At 47.7% G+C, this 22,559-nt stretch overlaps 1 protein-coding gene across 2 annotated transcripts in view; it reads right to left on the bottom strand.

The window, feature by feature from the left end:
- COL4A6 (collagen type IV alpha 6 chain) overlaps nucleotides 1-22,559 on the bottom strand; it is an 856,046-nt gene that overhangs the window by 224,684 nt on the left and 608,803 nt on the right. For both annotated transcript variants that reach the window (XM_069612628.1, XM_069612629.1), the window contains exons 16-17: nucleotides 8,034-8,078; nucleotides 2,464-2,517 (exon numbers count right to left, since the gene is read on the bottom strand). In XM_069612628.1, the coding sequence (XP_069468729.1) occupies nucleotides 2,464-2,517; nucleotides 8,034-8,078 (99 nt within the window). The remainder of the gene's footprint in view (nucleotides 1-2,463; nucleotides 2,518-8,033; nucleotides 8,079-22,559) is intronic.

Genomic DNA, 22,559 nt, shown 5'->3' with positions numbered 1-22,559 from the left:
ATAGATATTTTCCCAATAACCATATTCTGGATTTACATTTTAGTGTTGGGATTGTGTTAGGTTTAAACTGACCATTACTGTTTTTCTACATGCCCTGTGTATTCTTACTATGTGTTATATCCGTCTTGGGTATTTATTAGAACTATCAATATATATCACTTATTAAAGTGTATATTTTGGGTGTTTTGTTTGGTTACCTGTGTGCATGAATTGTATTTTACTGCCATCCCTCCTCCCTCCTGGGGTTAAGCCTGGCTGCTCTGCCACAGCTGTTTACTCTCGAGAGGTTTGGTTTATCTTTTAAGGTGGAACACCGCCCCACCTTTAGGTCACATGGTTACACAGCCCTCGCCAGAGTGTGAAATAGAAATCTCCCTAGCAGTCGGATAATCAATGTGTTTCATTTCCAAATGCATCCCTGGTGTGGGCTGGGATGTATTGGCAATTCTTCAGAGTTGGCTGCCACGCTGCACCAGTGGCGCTTCAGCGGGCGACAGTAGCAGAAGATAAATTACCAAATGTAGCTATGCACCTGCATTACCAGAGGAGCTCGGACACCAGGACTTGGCTATTCCAGTCTTTGTGCTTCTATGACACTGAGTCCCATAAGTACCAACATTACAGGCCTTTTAACTCGAGGCATGTGTTAATTACTCTTAGGGGGGCTTAGGCCTTCTCTTCTATTCCACGATTGAGGACCTACAGGGCACAGATATTGGAAACTCTTCCAGTTAGTGTAAACCCCGGAGATGCATGTCCAATAGTTGTAGCGAAAGGGTGGATGACTCCTAGGGAGATACCATTCTATGGCTGAAGACAGGGGGTGTCGAATTGGAATGAGCTAGTTGCATTTCTCATAGCAGTTGGCAGCATGTAGTCAAATAAACAGGTTCACACAGCAGGTGCAAGAATGTACAAGCAGAAACTAGAACATATATGCACAGCAGCTGGCAGCATTTACGAGCATCAATGCATAGCATCTGCACCCATTGGTCTAGAGTAACAGCAGGGTTTTGTGAGTGTGTAGGAAAAGCAGCATGCAGCATTTAAGAACAGCAGCTGGCAGCGTTTAGGAAAAGCAGTTGGCAGCAATTGGGAACAACAATTAACAATGTTTTTGAGCAGCAGCAGGAACCATTTAAGAACAGAGGCTCCAAGTGTTCAGGATCAACAGTTGACGCATTCCGGAAAACCAGCCAGCAGTGTTCTGGTGAAGCAGCGGGCAGCGGTTTGGTGAAGGAGGGGGCAGTGTTTTGGTGAAGCAGCGGGCTGTGTCAAAGTACAGCCTTTAGGAACAACTGCTTGAAAAAAGCTTGAAGTGCTTAGCAACAGCTGCCAGCAGCATTAAGGGAGAACAACCAGCAGAGGTGAGGAAGAGCAACCAGCTAGGCCTAGGAAACCGAATAATGCAATGCTACTGTTAGGGCAGAATTCCCTTTTTGGGATACTGTAGTCTCATTTTATGGGACCCCCACTCTTTTTGTTTTTTCCCTCTTTATTTATTGGGGTTTTCAATTTACTTTGGTAGCCGCAGGGACTTCTTCTAAAGTCCCCCTGCCACTACACCCCTTTTTTGTACACTTACGGTATATGGCATTGGGCCACCCATTGGGGCACTTCACTACAATGCAACCAAAAAACAAACCACACATAGCTTCGCACAACAGCACACAAAGGCTACCAACTGGAGAACACATTTACGCTCAGCGAACGGTGTAAACCGAACTAAAGCAGCCAAAAGCACATCACAGCTCTCTTGCTCTTTCTCCCACTCAGTCCTACTAACTTACCCCACCCTCTTGCTTTTCAGATCCGCCGGAGCGCCAGTGCACCACTCAGGTGGTGACAGTGCGCGGCATAAATATCCTTTAACATAACCTAACATAACAAACCTGTGTGGACATGTGTACATACAAACGTGGCAACCCACTGCTTCTGGGTACAGCCATCAGGTCCTCCTGAAGCGGTGTCCTGCTGATGACGGAGGAGGTCTGTGCAGAACCGTTCAACAGCCCTTGCTTACCTCAAATGAATAACTATGGGTGGGAGGAAAGGGGTCAATACCACCCATGATTAAGCACCCTGCCACCCCCACTTACTTGCTAATGTAAAGTTCCGAGCTGCTGAGAAAGCTTCTCGCTAGACACAATCCCAGTGAAGGAAAAGGGTATTGGCAGGAGGAAGCTCTGCCTTCTGGCTAATGGCTTTGAAGAAGGAATTAATATATTGGAGGAGGAGAGGATATGCAGGATTTGCCCTATAGTAGGACCCAATTGCCACAAGTAATGTCAATTATTAGCTCCTTCAGAACAGGTGGAAGAAGACAGTGTGTAAAACTTTAGCTTAGGCTCTGATCATAGGACCGGACTGAGCAATGTATGAAGCGACAGATCGGTCTGACTGCAGCAAACACATATGACGTTTCCTACTGAAAACAAGTTCAAATATAAATACATGTATTACCTTGTATCCTGGCTGACCGTCAAGTCCATAAAAACCAGTCAAGCCTGGCTCTCCCTGTGTTAAAAAGAACATTTTAAGTACATTTTAAAAACATAGTTGTCTCTGGTACACAGCTCAGTTACTTTTAAAATATTACAGGGCCTTTCTGTAAACTGTGTTTTAAAAAATGCATTCATACTCGATACAGTATATCACCCCAACATAAGAAAATAAAGTGCTTGAGGAAGTGCAAGTGTTACTGTTTTTAGGCAGCCAAATCCCCTCATTCTTCCCATTCACCAGGTAACAAACTATACCCGTCTTCCGGCTACAGCCTTGGTAACTTTACAACATGTGACCACAGGGCTGAGCAAAATACAAATGCCAAATGGACAATGTTTTAAAAGAATCATAACACAATATGCTTTTGGTAAATTACCAGAACACTGACACAAGATCTATCGACCATATTGAACAGACTGGTAGGGAGAAAAGTGCATAATGCACTGTAAAGAAAATGAAAAAGTACATTTCTTCATGGCTCGTGGAAGATGCATGTCACCCATAAAGCTGTGCCTATTAAATAACACACTCATGCGAAGTGCATACAGAGATCATACAAATTCCACTCAAATGAATCCGCAACAACAAGCGAATGACAAGAGGCAAACACTAGGTATGTCTCGCAAATGGCGACAACTAAGTAGATGGAAAGTCCATCACTTTCATGGACACCCCTGCAACCTGTGCTGCAACGATGTCCCAAAGCGTGTTAGGTTGCTCTGTACTGCCCGGACACATTGCCTAGTGTGGATGAGTCTCCCTTAAGCCCTGGACACAGGTAGGCGAGAAACCGCCCGAACACCGTGCCACTCATGATGCATGTAAGACCTCGTGACCTTACCCTCATCATCGGTAACATGACTCAAATAAATATCAATATAACAGAAGAAAGAAAAGAAAATGATAAATGAGGTTAAATTCTGTGTTTCATCCTCATCCTTTATGATTGTTGCTCCCTACCGATCCAACCATACCCCTCAGCCCCTCCTCCCTGGGGTTTGGTATTTTCAAGAATGGTAACAGGGAGTGTGCCCGGGAAATCTGTCGTGGGCACAGCTATGGCTTTGATGGCCTTATGGTAGCTGGTGCGGTGTCAGGGGTATTGTGAGTAGCTGGGGAGTGCTGGCTGTGGATCTCCATCATTGTAACAGCAGCCTCATCAGCCACATTAGTTTCATGTCGTGCAATGTCAGAAATTGGCCAGCGGGCGCCAACTGTGGGCCGGGGCATCCAACACAGCAGGGGGGAGGAAGTGTCATTAGTTGTCGTCTCCCCCTTCACCCGCACAGGGGCAGGCTCATGTGCAGAGTACCCGGCATGATGTGAAAGGTGGCTATTGCCCCCCCCCCCCAGCTCCCCACCCCGGCACAAGGGACTGATGTCTGCTGCTCTCCTACTATTATTGGAAATTAGTCCATCCTTAGGAATCTTGTACTCTTTCTTTTTTACTTTGTCACTCCCGGGGTCCAAGTTGACAGGGGCAGTGAATTATCCAAGAAATCGGTTAATGTCGTTGATCAAAATATTGTCCTCACCCACTGGCTTGAACGGGCTGCGCGATCTGTTTTTAACAGTGCCAGGTAGGGGGAGTGCTGTAAGGAGTTTTCATCTTACTGTCAAGATTTTCCATTTTGACATGACGGAGGGACTAGGCGGTGACTGGATACTACTTGGGTCTGACGTCAGTATGGGCTTCCAGCGTTTACTGGGCATTGGTATGGACTTGCAGTGTGGACTGGGCTGGCGACCGAAGCCAAGGGTAAAGTTTACAGCAAAGATGTGGTGGGTGCCCCCTGTCCGACTACTCGCCTGCTCAGGTGCTCTTCTCGCTTCCGCAGCCTAAACCTCTGCCTTGTCTTGTCTTTACGGGTGGTGCCCGAGCTTGCAGTGCGAGAGCAAGGACTGGAGCTGTGGGTGCCGAACACCCTTCCGGGCGCCAAACACCCACGCCATTCACACTGTGGTCCCCCCCAGTGTTAGGGAGATTGATCGTTTTGATGCTTCATCCCCTCTCCTAGTGAGACCCCCAGGACTTTTAGCTGGACTTATGGAACTTTTTCTTTCTATCCTCAATGAGTGGAGCCTTTTTCCACTCATTCATTCTTATGGGCTCTGTCTTTTGGAAATCTGTTCTCTGTGTTTTACCTTTACTATGGAGTCTGCTTTCCCCCATATCTCTTTAAAGGCATCTGTGTTTACCTTTTGCAGCACACAACCCCATATGTGCAGTGTTGCTTGGAACCCTTTGGGTTCTCCTTTGAGATTCTTTCTTTATCCTTCCTAACTACTGTTCTTAAGGATAGAAGGAAACTTTGTAACCTTCCTAAAACGTTGTAGTATGAGGGATTAGCACACACCACCTTCCGTGGAGTGCTAAAGTGATACCTAGGAGCCCCCTTCTCTCTACTCCTGTGACTTTTTAGTCACACAGACAACCCTATAGTTATGGCTGGTGGCAGCGGAGGTGTACTACCAACTATTGTGGTATTATTTACTGCAGACTGTATTCACAATCTACTTTGTGCACACTAGGGTCATCTATGTTCTAACATGGTGGTTCCTTTCTTTTTTGCCATTTCTATTGTTTTTTTTCTTTGTTAGCCGTTCTACTATTCCGGGAGGGGTAGGTTTGTGTGTGCGTTTTGCCTTGGCAGGAACCATTGGGTGTCCCCATTAAGGATCCAGTGTGTCTGGGCAGGCAGGAAGTGGGGGAGCAGTTATTCACTCCCATGCCCTTTGTCTGCCAGAGCGCCTGAATGGAACCAGTTCCTACAGGGGGGCTGGCTGTCCTGATTGGACAGTTACCCACCCCTTTCAATAAAATGCTGAGAGAGTTTGCAGAGGAGTGAATGGGAAAATTGAATAAAAGGTGAGGTTCCTGAGGTGAAAGGCAAGTCGACCACTGCCACAGAAGAACCGAAGCCAAAGATGACCAGAGACGCCTGCAGGCCCATCCAATCACCAAGAAATGACCACTGCTGTCCTGATCCCATTTCCGAATCAACAGAGGAGCTCCGAAGAGGACGACTCCTTCCCTTTGGCTGGTGGGACCAACCAGCCCTGGGACAAACGACAAATTGAGCATCTGCCATGGTGCTGTGTCTTTCCAGAGCTTCAGACCATGAATACCAGGAGATCTCCGACCGCTTTGCAGTGCAAAGTCTTTGCAAGGCCAAATCCATCCAATACTTTGGTGAGCTCCAGTTGGACCTCCAGAGGCATGATTCCACTCATCTAAGTCCCCTCATCAGAGCGCAGGACGTCAGTAGTGAAGAAGATCGACCGGGCAAATACTGTCCTTTGTTGGTGCTGAGAAAAAGGTGTCAAAACTGCAGACCGACCAAGGAGACTGAAGAATTCCGTGCCAAGGAGCCTCTATCAAGACTGCTGCTGAGACGTCCAATTCAGAGTCCTTCCTTTGGTCACCAGACCGAGGAATCAGGAGATCGGTGCGTCACTGCTGCACAGAGGAGAATCCAGCGACATTTATTTCTTCTAAGGTAAGGTACTGTGGGGTGAAATGTATAATTTACCTTGAACCGAAGATGTCGCTCCAGAGTGACTGGAGTGTGTGAGGTGTCCAGGGTGTCTGCTCTACCTCTGACCCAAGCTTGCCAGCTTGTGCCCCTTTATGGGGTCCTTTCGTATGGTTCTACTAATTTGGCTGCACTCCTACACTGGCCTTTTCGTATAGTTAGGGATTGGACTTTGAAAACGTTAGAAGCTAGGGAAAATGGCCCTAGAATGTTAAGCTGTGCTGCTCTGTGTATAATCAGCCGTTTTCCTTCTTAAAGACGTTATCTTATGTGGTTTTGCTAACTAAATACCTAAATACAATTACTGTATATCTTTGTGTTAATGCGAGTGCGTGGTAGTACCGATAATACCGTAGAACTGTCATTAGTGTCAAACTCTGTAATAATTGTAACCGCGAGCAACTACCATTGAAGCAATAGCCTTTGAAAAGTATTATTAAGAATTCCTGTGTGTGTTGGTTAGTGAATTAAGTATTTATCTACCTCCCTTGTGTAAATATAATAAAGTGTATATTTTTAATATAACATTTTATGTGTCAGTGTTTCTTTGGACTATTGTATTTAGTGGGTTCAGTGTACTTACCTATAGCTCACATCTTCCTCCTATGATACACCTGACTGCTCTGCCACTCTACAAAAAGTTCCTTGAGTAGTACAGACTGATACTGGGGACCTGTATGCCAAGGGATAGTTTTATGAAGTTTTACCTCAAATGGACTTTAGGCAAACTCCCCTAACACCCGGGAGCTGTTGAAGTGGGGGATGGGGGACTGGCCAAGTCAAGGAGCAGTACAGAGAGTCTCCAGGCACAATTGAATCAGTGCAGGCAAACTCCTGCACCCTTCACGCGTGACCTTATATGAACAGAACAACCCTACTCGTTGTTAATGGGGATGAGGAAACTCCCATACTGGTCCTGACGAAGGTTGCGTTAATAAGTGGGCGAAGATTGTAGACGTCCTGAAAGACAACCGAAACACATGTAGACAGATATATCGGTGTGACTAGGAGCACACAGATAGAACCATCAGATTACTTGGTGGAAGACTTTTTCACAGTGCAAGAAGGATTTTGTTGCTGATTATTAGTGGGTCAGAAAAATATATGTTATTGCTTTCTTTTAGAAATGAATAGTGAATGAATGGTAGGAGTGAATCCGTATGAGTTGAATATGAAGATAATTTTGTGTTTAAATGTTTTAAAAAAGATATTTTACATGAGAATAAAAGATTTTTAATTCAATATTTGGCATTTATTGGTATATATAAAAATATAAATGTGTTGAGTTGGCTATTTCCTGTCCCATTGGTCCAATTTTTGTTTATTGCTAGCATATCAAGCCTGGAGGACCAGGGATTGAAACCGGGCAGCCCTTTTGTTTGGAAGGAAATGCAAACATGACGGGTTTTCATGCAATCGTCTAGAGTGCTAAAATGTCCACTGTGTGCAGCTCAGGTACGTACATGAAAATACAGTCCCAGACACAGCTCGTCTCAAAGTTGAATGGCTAAAGAAAAACAGCACACGAGTATTGCTAGATACACGATTTTATACATTGTACAGGACTGTTCCAAATCTAGACGCTAGGTGGCAAGTTGCAAGCATATGAAGCTATATGAATCTCGCAGATAACATTGCCAAATATTTCTTTCTAGACATGTTACACCACTATATATAAATGTCACTTTTTTGTCCATGAACCTTGTCCTACATTACTTCACCAATACTTCCAGGTAACACATTCTCGCTTGAGAATGCAATCCTCGTACACAGCACATCATCATTTTCCCTTCGATAGCATTGCAAGTGGGAATTAAGCAGTGTTAAATATGTAAAAATGCACGGGAGTTTACACACTGGCCTTAAGATTGAAAGCTTGCAGTTTTCTTAATGCGGTAAAACAGTATCACCGATCTTTTCCTATGCAATGAATGAATAAGAAATGAATAATTTAGCGTAGATCAAATGTTTTAAAGGTATTTGGAATCGTACCTTCTTTCCCGGTGGTCCGTAGGCTCCATCCAACCCGGCGGGTCCCTAAAAAAGAAAGTTAACAAAAAAACAAACATATTCAACCTTTTCGAACATCAGGAAATGTCTGAGTACAGCAGAGTGCGTTTCTCAAAAAGGAGACTGAAGCACGAATGGGGGGGTCACCAGGGTGATTCAAACAACCATTAACAAACGATTCTTTAACGATCAAAGCGAGGGTTCCCACGAGCCCACCTTCCCTGCAGTGAAAGGATTTTTTTCCCCCCCCTGGGAGCTACTGTGGGTAGATTTTGGACTTCTAGTCCCATGATCCCTCGCCATTGACTACATTGGGCAGTGCTGATGGGAATTGGAGTACAGTTCCAGTGAGCGAACGCCTGCAGGCTCCTGGTCTCTACGGGACGGCACATGGAGTGCGTTGAAGTCTGCACACACCTAGAACGTCACATGACTTGAAGTTTTAATTTGCAGCTTTATTTTTGGTCATAGTTCAGATGCACTCATTAGAACTGACTTTTGTTTAATTGGGTCTGCTGACAAAGCGTTGCCCGTTCGGGACACGAGTATACAATGGCTGAACGTGGAATACTTTGGCGTGAAACTTGCATGGACTCAAGATTACAAAATAATCCACGTGGAACTGCATCTCTTGCTGACTGAATGATCCTTATAGATGAGCGCACATTAGGCGGTCCCATGATAAAGGTGTAGGAGTTCTAGGCCTGCCCTTGGACTGGCAACTTGTTATCCAGCATCTATTCTCCCTAACCTGCTCTAAGAAGCTAATCACAATGCATGAAGACCATTATCTACTATGTACCTTTATTGTACTATTGTATTGTATAACATGTAAACTGACCTGTAAAAGTAAGTTTCTCCTGAAACCATATTCTTTTTTTTAATAAAACATTTTATTGTTTTTTCATAACATGGTCGAAATAACCACAAACCAAGAAACCAAAACCAAAAGAAAAGGACAGCAAAAGCATTTCAGAACAGCATCCCCAATCAACACTTTGCAAAATATTAGTGTCACTGGACCCCAGTGCTCTTCCCCCCCAGGCCTGCTCTCCAGCCGACCAAACAATGACTACCAGCGTCCAGCCCTCAAGGCCCATATTCTTCCCATTTCCCCCATATTTTAAATGCTTTGTTTGGGCATCCTCTCGTACTGTAGATCCGTCGTTCCACCATGGCACATGAGTCCATATCCAGTACCCACTGCTCCAGTGTTGGGGGGTCCGGGACTCCCCACCTTTGTGCGATGTTACGTTTCATTAGGGCCGCCCATTTATTGGAATCAGATTCGTCAGGCACCCCTAGGACCAGGACTCTCGGGTCCATTTCGATAGAGTGAGTGAGTGCCCTGGACAGTTCTGTACAGCAAGCGTTCCAGAAGGTGCGGATCTGGGGGCATGACCAAAGGATATGAAAGAAAGTTCCTTCTTCCTCTCCACATCAGAGACAGTTCGAGTTTGTTGCCCTCCTCCAGCCATATAGAGTGGTCCTGGGGTAGTACACCCTGTGCAGGATCTTAAGTTGCACCAGCCTCATCCTGGAGGAGATGGCCACCTCCCGTGAGTGCATTAAAACCCGTACCCAGTCTTCTGGATCTATTACACCCACATCTCTTTCCCATTTGGTCTTTAGACGCAATAATTCGGGGGTGGCAAAGGATGTGATGGCATTATAAAGGATGGACGTGCATTTGGCGGGGATGTGTGCTGACAGTATATTACGTTCTATAGGTGTGTACTCGGGGTATCGCCTCTTCCAGATGTATGTGGGTTCTTAGGGCGTGGGTCAGCTGTATGAAGTGGTACCGCTCGGTATCTGGCAGTTGGAATTTGTCCTGCAAGTCTAGGAATGAGATTAACTACCCATTCCTCAGGATATCTTCTACCCTCAGGATTCCCGCTCTCACCCAGCGCAGCCACGGTTCAAAATTCTCTATTTCTTTTAAGTTGCTGTTGTACCAAAGGGGTTGCGCTGAGGTAATCTTGTTCCCCCACCCAACAAACACGTGTGCCTGCCTCCAGACAATGGTGGTGTGGGACCCAATTGACGGGAGAGAGGACCTTTGTGGGGACTGGTATAATAGATGTATTGGATCTGTACCTTGCATTGCATCCACCTCAGCCTTAATGTGAGGTAGTGCCCGGACCCCGTGAAGCAGGTCGTTGACCACTGCGATTTGTGAAGCCCACTAATAGGTTTGGAGGCGGGGTACTCCTATCCATCCCTCCCAGATACATCTCTGCAAAGTGCTCAAAGCTATACGGGACTGGCCACCCCCCCAGATGAGTTCCCTGAGAAGGGTTTCTATATGGTTGAATTCGGAGGTGGGGATCATGAGTGGGGCGTTCTGCAGAACATAAAGGAATCGTGGAAGTGCCATCATTTTAAAGAGTGCAGCTCTGCCCATGAGAGTCAGGGGGAGAAGCTTCCAGTGACGGACATCGGCAACAAACCGGTCTATGATCGGCTGGAGATTGTGCTTTGCGTAGGTGGTAAGGTCATTCGTTATCCAGATTCCCAAGTAAATTAACCTGCTTTTCCACCTGGTACAGGCAGTCCGGTGGGCTGGCCTGTTCTCCCCCTTTCACCGGGAAGAGTACGGATTTCTTCCAGTTAATTTTCAATCCGCTAAACTCCCCATAATCCACGAGCATCTGGGTTACCCGCGGGCAGCTCTGAGTCGGTTCAGCCAAGTATAGCAGAAGATCGATGGCGTACAGGGATATTCGCTCTTCGTGTCCCTCGGGCTACCTAAATCCCATCCATGCCCCGCTTTGACGGAGCCACAGGGCCAATGGTTCAATCGCGAGGACGAAAAGGAGGTGGGAGAGAGGACACCCCTGTCGCATACCCCTGCGCAGGGGAAAGGTTTAGGAAGTCCACCCGTTCACCCTGACCTCTGCCTGTATATTTGTGTATAACAGTTACACCCGTCCCAGAAAACCCTCCCCAAACCCCATGCGTGCCATAATTTCCCAAAGGCTGTCTGTAGAGAATGTTAAGTACCTCGCGGCGGTCGCGCGTGCTCTCGTGCTTGTTTGTAATGAGCGTCGCGTGACCGCAGCGAGGGACGGCAGTTGAGAAAAGATGAAAGGCGGCCTGAAGTAAGAGGGGCGACTGGCGAGCTCCGTGATAATAAACACTTTCATGTTTATTCAGTGTGGCGTCCCTCCTTCAAGTGGCGACGAGGGGGCACACGGAGCTTGCTGAGGAGCCCAGCAATGTTTTCCTTTGAAGCGGAACGTGCTGATTATAAGACGGAGACATGAGGAAGCCTGTGGAGAGGTGGGGGCCTGAAGAGCAGCTGTCTCCGCAGTGCCTCGGAGCGTGGCGCTGCAGGGGGACGTTCTCCCCACTCTCACTCGAACGGCCACACAAGGAAAGGCTGTTTGTCCTGGTGGGTGTCGCCCACTCCCCCTCTCATTGGACACAAAGGTGAGGAGCAGGGAGAGGGGGGTGCTGGGGGCATAGCCAGGGAGGAGGTTGGAAGACAACATAAGAGGGGTGTGTTCAGGACATTAAAGCTACAGCAGAGGTGAAACCCCAGTGGCTTACAGTGTGCACAGGAAGACTGCCTCCCAGAGGACAGTAAAGTATCTGCATCAGGGAGGAGGCATAGCTGAGAGGAACTCAGAGACAACAAGAGCCTTATTAAGAAAGAAGTGCGTATAGTACAGTGAAGCGGGGCAAATGTGCGCCCTAGAGGTTAATGTTGTCATTGCAGTATTAGCAAGAAGAAGGCCTCCCAGAGGACAGTAAAGTAACGGCATAGTCTTAACTATAAGGTGTGCCAAAGTAATTCTGTAATACTGTGAACCTGTGCTCTTCAAAGTATTGGAGATAAAAGCAAAGTAACACAAAGGGTGACAATTGGAAAATAAGCCACTAATTACAAGAAAATGGCTGCGGCAAGTATGTCCCCTCCGCCACCGTTCCTGTCAGAACCTGGTGCTCCACCTATAAGGTGGGATAGGTGGAAGAAGCTGTTCGACACGTACCTGATTGCCATCAGAGGGGATAAGTTTGCAGCAGCAAGAAAAGAGGCAATCCTGCTGCACAATCTGGGAACAGAAGGCAGAAGTGTTTATGATGGATTACCGGATCCTCCACAAGAAGGCCAGGGAGAGATGGACCAGTATTCCATAGCAGAAAAGAAGTTGGAAGCTCATTTTGAGGCCAAGAAAAATATAACATTTGAGAGACACAAGTTCTTCCAAAGAATACAAGACCCGCAAGAGCCGGTGGAGAACTTCATTGCAGCATTGAGGTCTCTTAGTCATACGTGTGAATTTGGGCTGCTCACTGACTCTCTTATAAGGGACCAATTATTTTGTTGCACAAATAACATAAAGATACAAGAGAGGTTACTATCAAAGGATGCATCACTGGAGTTGGCCATAGACATGGCAAGGAGTATGGAACAGACCCATAAATATATGACCACTATGAAAGGAGACAAGTTGGAAGGAGAAGTGGCTGCGGTGAAGGGATTTCGCAAGACTGGCCTCAACAAAGAAATCAAGTGCTACAAGTGCGGTAGTAACCGTCATATTTCCACAAGCATGTTCTGCCCAGCCAGAAATATCTCGTGTTTAAAGTGCAAAAAGAAAGTGAAGATTTAGAGATGGGAAGGAGCAACCAAACAAAGCATGTATTGGAAGTAACAGAAGTATCAAGCAAGGGAGGTGCACCTAGCGATGTATTCATGGTCAATGGAAGGGTGGTGACAATGAAGGTGGACAGTTGCTCACCATGGACATTAATGTCCAAGGCGACATTCCTAAATTGCATGCAAGGAGACGTGACAAAATTGAAGACGCATAATATAGAGCCATGCGCATATGGAAATGTTAGGATTGGAATTATAGGGATGTTCCAAGCTGCCATCAAGTACAAAGGGAGGAGCTGTGAAGCAGAGATATACGTTACCCAAGAAGGTTCTTCACTTCTGGGATGGGAAGAACAGTGGAAATTGGGAATTAGGATACAGGCGAATGTGGAGAGACCAGTTGATGTGGCTGAACTGAAGGATAAATGGGAAAAAGAGTATCACAGGGTGTTTCAGGAGGAACTGGGATTGTTGAAGGGTTTTGAACATGAAATTCAATTAAAGGCAGGGGCCAGTCCGAGGGTGCACAAGGTGAGACCAGTACCTCATGGTCTTAATGTGAAACTCAAAGAGGAAGTCGAGTCGTTACTCCAAAGAGGAATAATAGAGAAGAGTGAAAGCTCGGAATGGCTATCGCCGGTAGTAGTAGCAGCTAAGGCCAATGGAGACATTAGGTTATGTGTGGATCTGAGAGATCTAAACAGAAATATATTAGTGGATAGACATCCCCTACCAATAATAGGTGATCAGCTATCAGTGCTGAACAATGCCAAAGTGTTTTCGGTTATTGATCTCTCACAAGCTTACCATCAGATTCCGTTGAAGGAGGATTGTCAACACCTGACAGCATTAATCACGGTGTTTGGTTCATTTAGACACTGTAGGATGCCATTTGGGCTAGCGTCCGCGGCAGCCGTGTTCCAAAGGGTCATGGAGACGGTGTTGAGTGGAGTAAAAAACATTATTGTGTTCCAGGACGATGTGTTGATATATGCTAGTTCTACTGAAGAACATGATGAAGTGTCGAGACAAGTGTTAAGCAGATTGAGTGAGGCAGGGTTGACGGTGAAGAGGAGCAAGTGTAAGATCTGGGACATGAGATAGATGAGCAAGGGGTGAGGCCAAAAAAGAACTTGGTGGATGCAGTAAGATATGCACCTGTACCCAAAGATAAAGAGCAGGTGAAATCATTTCTCGGTTTGGCTGAATATTATCATAGATTTGTAAAGGATTTTGCCAAGGTATCAGTGCCCCTCAGAATGTTGCTCAAAAAAGGAGTGAGGTTTGAATGGTCTAAGGAATGTGATGTGGCTTTTGAGGGTATTAAGCAAGCAGTGGGTGAGGCGCCATCCATAGGTAGGTTTGAACCTAAGGACAAAAAGGTTTTGGTAGTGGATGCAAGCATGTTGGGACTGGGCGCGACATTAGTGCAGTACAACAAGGACAATACTGAGAGAGTGATAGCATTTGCGTCTAGGACGCTGAGAGGGGCAGAGAGCAAATATTCTGTCATTGAAAGAGAAACTTGGCCATGTTTTGGGCAGTAAATCATTTTAAGTTCTTCTTGTGGGGAAGAGGATTTGTGGTCAGGTCGGACCACAAACCCCTGGTTCAGATGTTTGAGAGTGGCAGGTGGGCCATGGGTTCTCCAAGAATAAGCAGGTGGGGTCTGGGACTCCAAAACTTTAACTTTGAAGTGAGCTATTTACCAGGGAAGTGAAATGTTGTGGCAGACTGCCTTTCCAGACTACCTCTTACTGGCGAACCTATGGAGGACAGAGTGACAGAGGAGGAGTTAGTGGTAGCAGAGGTAAAAAGTGCGGTTAGTAAGGGGGAATGGGCGAAGGAAGAGAACTCTGATAATGATCTCAAGTTAGTCAAAGGTTGGACGGTGACGGGGTGGCCAGAAAGGAAAAATTTGGATGGTAAATTCAATACTTGGTGGGAAGTAAAAAATGAGTTAAACTTATGTGAGGATAGGTTAAGGAGGGGGAGGTGCATTGTTCCTCCTGATTCCCTTAGGTCTGTACTAGTTGAGCTGGCTCATCAGAGGCATCCTGGAGAAGCGGCTATGAAAAGGAAATTGAGGCAGAATTATTGGTGGCCGGGAATTGACAGGTGTGCGGAAAGGTGTGTCAAGGATTGTATAATTTGCCAAACGAGTGACAAATGCAGAGTGGTGAGAGAGGCTCCGATAATTCCAAATGTGGTACCGGACCAGCCGTGGAGTAAGTTAGCAGTGGACATAATGGGTCCGGTGGCAGGTCTGGGAGATGGTTTAAAGTTTGTGTTTGTTGTAGTGGATTTTCATTCCAAATGGTTTGAGTGGGAGGCTGTAAGGGAGGTCACGGCAAGGGAGTTGATTGGATTCTTAGAAAAAGTATTTCTTAAGGAGGGGGTCCCGGTGGAAATTGTGTCAGATAATGGGGTACAATTTGTGTCTGGGGCAATGAAGAAGTTTCTTGCAGGATACAGTATAAAACACACAAGGACGGCTCTGCATAATCCTAAAGCAAATGGACTTGTTGAAAGAGTTAACAGGTACATAAAGGGGGGCCTGCAGATGGCCATGAAATCGAGGCAACCATGGAGGGAAGTATTAAGGATGCTGACATGGAATTATGTCACTACGCCTCATTCGGTGACGGGAGTATCCCCATTTGTTTCGATGAAGGGAAGGGAGCCTGGGACAAGGCTTTGTCCAGGATGGCTAGGAATGGCCAAAGTGGTTAATGTTGACCGTAATCAGATTATGAAACTTATTGCATTGAGTCAGGAAAGAAATAAGGAACTGTTTGATGACAGGATGAGGGTGAAGGAACGTGATTGGAAGGTGGGAGAAAAAGTGTATGTCAAAAATCCTAGACTAGTGAACAAGTGTGTGGAAAGTAGATTTCTGGGTCCTAAAAAGATATGTGCAGTAAAAAGTAATGTGGTAGTTCTGGAAGGTGGTGAAGTTTGGTCGAAAGGAAGATTGGCGAAGGCGCGTGATGAGGTGAGGAGTGAAGGTGAGGAACAGTTGAGGAAGGTGGAGGAGGATAATACTAGATTTAATGAGAAGGTGAGAGGAGGGGTGCCGGATGAGAACATGGAAAAGACAGGTGGGAAGGCCAGAGAAGATGACAGTCAAAGGTCAAAAGTTGAAGAGGATTCTTTACATAGGTCCAGGTCTAAGCCGGTGTGGATGAGGGATTATGAGACTTGACATTATGGTGCTCTAGTCATGTTTAAGGTATCCAAAATGCAAATGACATAGAGGGTACTAGGTCATGTGCAAGCTGTACAATCCTGTCGACTTTTTATTATATTCTGGTTCAGACAAATCTTCTGATTTATTTTAATTATAGTTGTTAAGTTTTACATTACAGTTATAAGCATTATATAAAGTAATTTTGCCCTGTTTGAGGGGGAAGATGTGTAGAGAATGTTAAGTACCTCGCGGCGGTCGCGCGTGCTCTCGTGCTTGTTTGTAATGAGCGTCGCGTGACAGCAGCGAGGGACGGCAGTTGAGAAAAGATGAAAGGCGGCCTGAAGTAAGAGGGGCGACTGGCGAGCTCCGTGATAATAAACACTTTCATGTTTATTCAGTGTGGCGTCCTTCCTTCACTGTCCCACCTTATCGAATCAAATGCCTTTTTCAAAATCAATTGCTAAAAGGGCCAGTGGAGTGTCAAGGATAGGAGCCTGTTCTATCGCTAGGTGGAGTCGGCGCAGATTCATTTGGGTCGATTTATGAGGCATGAAGCCACATTGATCTGGGTGTATCATGGTGTCCGCCACCGGCTGAAGCCGGTTGGCTAAGAGCTTGGCCAAGACTTTGGCTTCGCCATTAATTAAGGAGATTGGCCTATAAGAGGCACATTTCTCCGGGGGTTTGTCCAGTTTAGGGATAACTACAATAGTAGCCTTACATAGGTCCTGTGGGAGGGAACCCTGGTCTCGGGCGCTCAACAGCATCTGGTGCAGGGGAGGCGCTATGTTATTACTTCCTAATTTCTGCCAAATTTCGATTGGGAACCCGTTAGGTCCGGGGGTTTTCCCCGGCTGCAATTGTGCTAGGGCTTCTACTATTTCGGCTTCCGTGAACTCGGAGTCCAGTACCTCCTTTTGTTGCTCCGACAGAGTAGGGATTTCTATATTATCAAGGAGGGTTGGGTCGAATGGCATAGTTGGGGCCTGGTATAATGCAGCATAGAATTGGGCAAAAGCTTCTGCTATATCAGTGTCTGACTGGCATCTCTCTCCCCTTGGGGTGAGGATCTCCCGGACACATCGCTGTCCCTCATCTCACCTCTCCAGCCAGGCCAGCAGTTTCCCGGCTTTGTGCCCAACCTCATATATCCTTGCTCTGTATTCCCAGTGGGCTTGCTTGGCATTGTCCAGCATTAGGTTCCGGAGGCGTGCAGTGGCCCGTGTGAGGGATGTGTGGGTTTGAGGGGTTGGGTCAAGGATATGGCCGTTCTCCCGTCGGGCCACCTCCGCCTCACCCATCTTCTGAAGCCTCTCCCTCCTCCTACTCGCCGTCCAGGAGATTATTTCTCCTCGTAGCATGGTTTTATAAGCCTCCCACATCACTATTGGGTCATTTTCGCCGGTGTTGTTAATCTCAAAGTATTCAGTTGAGATTTCCGTGAGGCGATCCACCAATTCTGGACAGCCCAGATAATAGTTGTTCAGCCGCCAAGTCCTAGGGGGGGTTGTACCCTGCAGTCGTGTCTCCACCACCAGAGGCGATTGATCCGAGATTCCCCTGGGAAGTAGGTCTGCCGAGCTCTGTATGTGGAACAAATAGATAGTCAAGCCTGGAAAGGGAGCCGTGGGATCCAGAGTGGAATGAGTACCCTCTGGTTCCCCAGTGCAATTCCTGCCACACATCACAGAGTCCCAAGGCAGATACAAAGTTGGACAGCCTCATAGGGGCTTTTGGGTTACGGTGTCTAAGATGGGATCGGTCCATGGTGTTACATATCACATCATTAAAGTCTTCACCCAGACACCACTTATCGGGTTGATACTTGCCCAAAAGGGTGGTCAGAACCTCCAAAAGTTCCTGCCCCAGAACCGGTGGGGAGTAGACCGAGACAAACCCAAAGCTCTCCATCCCGAGTGTCCCCAGAACCAGCACATAACGGCCCCTAGGGTCCCTTTCCACTTCCTGCAAGGCAAATGGGACATGCTTATGTATAAGAGTAAGGGTGCCCGTGGATCCAATGGTATACCCTGCATGAAAGGCAGCCCTGTAGTTGGTCCTCTGGAAAAAATTACATGTAAACCCGCTAGGTGTGTTTCAGTAAGCAGGGCCACATCGGGCGAGTATCTACTGAGTAGTTGCTTAACTAAGCGTCACTTAATCGCGGACCCCATCCCGTTCACATTCCAGGTTGGGACTTTAAGGGATCTGGGACGTGTAGTCAGAGGCAGTTGAGGTTGGTCAGGTGCCATCTAGTAAGAGCATGAGAGGGACTTGCGAATGAATTACGGGGGTAGAATCCCGGTGTGTGCCGGTGTGGTGTATAATCAATAATGATTGGTGACTGAGATGCTGTCCGAGCGTGCCACAGTCCCAACTGGCCAGGAACCACGTCAAAAAGAACTCCACCCCAACACGAAGTACCTGTCGCCCCAACATAGCTGACGCTCAAAAAAGGTAGGGTGTCAGCATAACTGTCCCGGATTAAAGTAAGCTAAAGAAGTTGGGGGGGGGGTAATTAACTATCCCCAAGTGTGAGGGGGGTGTGCCTCCACTAGCCGCTTTATGAAAACGTAAACGCCTTACGTGAGTTGCTGTGACCTTGCACTGCACAGTCCAGAGTTCAGTTCTGTGTTTGCCAGTAGATTCTGATTCTACGGCGAGGATCCGGTCGGGGGTCAGTCCCCCTCGTCCGCAGGTCGTTCCAGCGAGGGCTGTTTGTCTGGCGCCAGGCGCTGTTCTGCCAGAGGTCTGGATCTTCTACCCCTGTTAACTCGAGGTGCCAACCAGTCCCCTTCAATGTACTGCTCTGCCCATAGCCAGGCCTCGTTAGGATCATTAAAGAGGACCGTTGAGCCTTTATGGTATATTTTCAGCTGGGCAGGGAAAAGCAGGCCATATTTGACACCCAGCGCTTGTAGTTGTCTTTTAAGCTTTTCAAAGGATTGCCTCGCCTTCTGTGCCTCCTTCGTGTAATCTGGGAAGAAGGCTATCTTAGGGCCATTGAGGGTGATCGTGCCTTTGGTTCGTGCTAGATGTAACAGTGCGTCGTGGTCACGATAGTTTAACAGCTTTGCTATCACGTTCTTGGAGGGGCGCCGGGCACAGGTCTTCCTGTGGGCATTCGATGTGCCCTTTCTATAGAGAAGAATTTAGAAAAGGATTGCTGGTCGAAGAGGTCTGTCAGCCACTGCTCCAGGAAAAGCTCCATACATGCCCCTTCGGCTTTCTCGGGAATGCCAAGAATCCGTTATTGCGCCTGTATCTTCCCTCTCCTTCCTCGATCCTAGCTTCCAGGATCTTGAGCTTGGCTGAGACTCCTTGGAGTTGTTGTTGCACGGTGTGAAGCCCGTCCTCTGTGGCAGAAAGGTGCTGTTCTGCCTCTCCCGTTCGTGCTGACAGCTTTTGTACATCTTGCCGGAGGAGGGATACGTCCAAACTTATGCCGTTCATCTTCTGCTCCATTGACGAGCGGGAGTCCGCTATGGCCGCCATGACACCCCTTAGGGAAAGTACAGGCACAGAGTCCGCATCCTCAGAGGGCAGCGGTTGAGGTTCAGAGGACTGTGATGGGGGAATCGTGTACTGATCGATTTTGTTTTGCGTAGTGGGCCTCCTAATTTTGTCCTTCCCCATGGCTGCCACCGGATCCTGCGAGTGCGCCCCTGTGTCCAGGGTCCTGTCCCACCACTCAAGGGGCTAGCCACACAGGGGTATTGCACAGGTCGATATCCGCTTGACAGCGCACTGTCAGAGTTAAGAAGCCTCCTCCCTCTGTGGTGGGGGGGTTGTAAAGCAGCACCTCCCTTATGGCAGGCCTTCAGGTGATGGCAGACATGGGTGTGGACCTCGTGTGTGCGACTGTGTTGGCCTGAGGGGGTTCCGTGCCCACGGCCGAGCTCTGCGCGCTGTTGTTCCCTTTTGTTTCCTGACCCCGTCAGCTAGCCCAAGACGGCGGTGGGGGACCCCAACAGTTTCTATTTATTGCGGCAAAATCAAACCAGTCCCACGCTCCTGTTGATCAGTGGAGGCAGTAGCTGTTGTATAAGAAGGGTGGCAGTCCATCCGTAGGGTATGCACACAGATGCACCCTGGCTCACCCCCGGCCCTCCAGTGGTCTCCCAGTGTTGGTAAGGTTGTCCTGAGTGGGGGGGGGCACAGAGGGCCTAGACTCTGCTGTGGCTTCCCGTGTGTTAAGTGCGCCCCACGTTTCTTTGGTGGCTGGTGGCCTCAGTCGGCTCAGTGGGAGGATGTTGTTTGGTATAAGTATCTCGTATCATGTGGGCATGGAATTCTGCCGGATTGCTCGTGATGATCCGTTCTTGAAGCACTCGCTGCGTATGTTCTTTACTACACTGTGCCGCCATTGCAGCCCACGTGGGCGTGTCGGCCGGTTGTGCAGTAGTTCCTCGGGGCTGGAATCAGACTGGATCCCACTCGCTGTTGAGCGCGCTGGAGCAGGGATCCCAGCTCCGCGTATGAGGCTTCCCGGGCGGGGAGACAGCCGAGATGCGCCTCGCGTTGGAGCCACTGTTGCAGGAACTCACCGGTGGCACAGCCCTCGCTGTCTACGGGTCGTTGCGGCGGTGCTCCGATGAGCCCTTCCTGTCTCCCCGCGTCTGGATAGGGTGCCTCCAACCATCCGCTCCACCGGTCCAGAATCATGCGGGTCAACGCTTTTGCTGCTCGCCCCCACCAATCCTCCGATCACAGGCGACCCGGATCTACGTCACCGATGGAGGCTGACGATCGCTGCGAGGAGCCTCGGTGCCCCTATAGTATTTGCAGGCTGCCGAGGTCCGGGTCGCCCCAATCCGCACTCAGAGCACGCCCATCGCTCCGGCGGTCATCTTGGTTGCTTATCGATGAATGTCGGCGCTGCCTTCCCTTGCTCGTATATCTGCAGCTCCGGCACGCCACAGGGTGGTTTTAGTCACAGATGTCCCCCGGACGCTGCGCACTTGAGGGTATATTTTGGGGGTCTGCAGGCACTGTTAAGCGGACGTTTAGTTCAGGATGTCAGGCCGCAGCAGCGTGAGCTCCAATGGCACACGTCTACCACATCGCACAGTTGGCCACGCCCCCCTGTAACCATATTCTTAAATTGAAGCGCCCAGTTGCCTTAGAGTTAGGTGCGCTATATAAACGTAATAAATAAATAAAGGTGCACACACGCAGCTTTTAGTCTCTGTAGTCCTTCAGTGAAGTACTGCACATGGTGGGACTGGTAGGGAGCAGAAACCGTGCTGTACTAGGATTGAATGCTGGGGGCAGGGAATGTGTCTCACCTGGAGGAATGGCCGGGGGTGGGGGTAAATACATTGGGGGTGGAAATGTATCGCATTTAGACAGAAAGTGGGGGGTGTAGGAAATGTATTTCCTTTCTGCATACACACCCTCAAACTCTGAACTAAACACAGCCATACCTCTACCGCACCACAAACCACACGCACTTCACAACACCCGACAAGAAAATAAACCATGCACAACCACACCTCAACATCACATGGCGGATACTAACCGAAAATGCACCAAGTTTCTCTGTCCTGAAGCTGCCAACAGCACATCAAATCTCTCTTGCTGTTCTCCCTCTCAACCCCACTAAAAGACCCCACAACCCCCCTGCCATTGCATATCCCCCAGAGCAAAAAACGACCACGCAAGTGGCAACAGTGCGCAGTACAAACCCCATTAACATTAACAGAATCAGTAATTATATGGCTACATATGCTGTAACATGTAACCCACCTGTCAAGAAATGCGCCCAAATGCCCCAGGGTTAGGTGCGCTATACAAATGTACAAATACATATATAAATATACACCTGAAGTGGGAAATACACTAGCCCATCGGCACATCAACAATGTGGTTGGGGTGGCAGAGTGCAAAGCACGTTCTTTTGCTATGCCTCCTTTGCTGCAGTGGCTCCTCAGAGAAGTCCTGCCAATGCTACACTAATCACCTCAAACATGAAAAGCACATTGATCTGCACGCAGTGACGTGTGTTAAGATCCATTTCCAAAATCAACCCTGCGGTAGATTTTGGGAGGCCAACCTACTGTGGTAAACAGGAAAGCAGTGAAATCTAGCCAAACCCAATCAAGGAGAGGTTATAGAGCGTCAAGGCTTAGAATCGGGAGCGGTGTGAGTGTAGTCTAGGGCTACAATGAGACCCACACAAAGCAGTCCAATGATTCCCGTTAGACAGGTTCGTAAACACACTTACAGTCATTTATCGGGCCTTTCAAATAAACACTAAGCAATGAAACCATCAGGCAAGTATTATTACGCAATAACTATCAAACACACATATATGTATGCAAATAGTTAGGTCTGTTTCTGTGCTAGGATATATGACAGTAGGTATGATCTCTATAGACACAGTTTAGTCGTTTATTGGAGGTTCCATGTGGAACAATATGTACTGCGAGACAGTTCCCTTTGAGCCAACATAGACCTGGTGGTTGCACATGCTTATGTTTTGCCTCTTATTGGGCTTTATCAAGGCATTGCATTGTACGTTTGAGTAGTGTCTACATTCTGGTCCTTCCTTGCGTTGTACATTCCTTACATCCGTTATATCAGAATACAGAATGTTAGTTTAATACATGTCATAGGACTTTCACTGTGCACTTGCCTAGTACATTTCATAACCCCTTTAAAGTGTATTTCATCAAGTCATTTGCATTGATTCAGTTCATCTCATGAA

The sequence above is a fragment of the Ambystoma mexicanum genome, chromosome 5p (assembly GCF_040938575.1).
Source record: "Ambystoma mexicanum isolate Mex_15411 chromosome 5p, UKY_AmexF1_1, whole genome shotgun sequence".
NCBI lineage: Eukaryota > Metazoa > Chordata > Amphibia > Caudata > Ambystomatidae > Ambystoma > Ambystoma mexicanum.
Note: the sequence above shows the minus strand (reverse complement) of the source record. Positions and strands in the feature narration are given on the sequence as shown.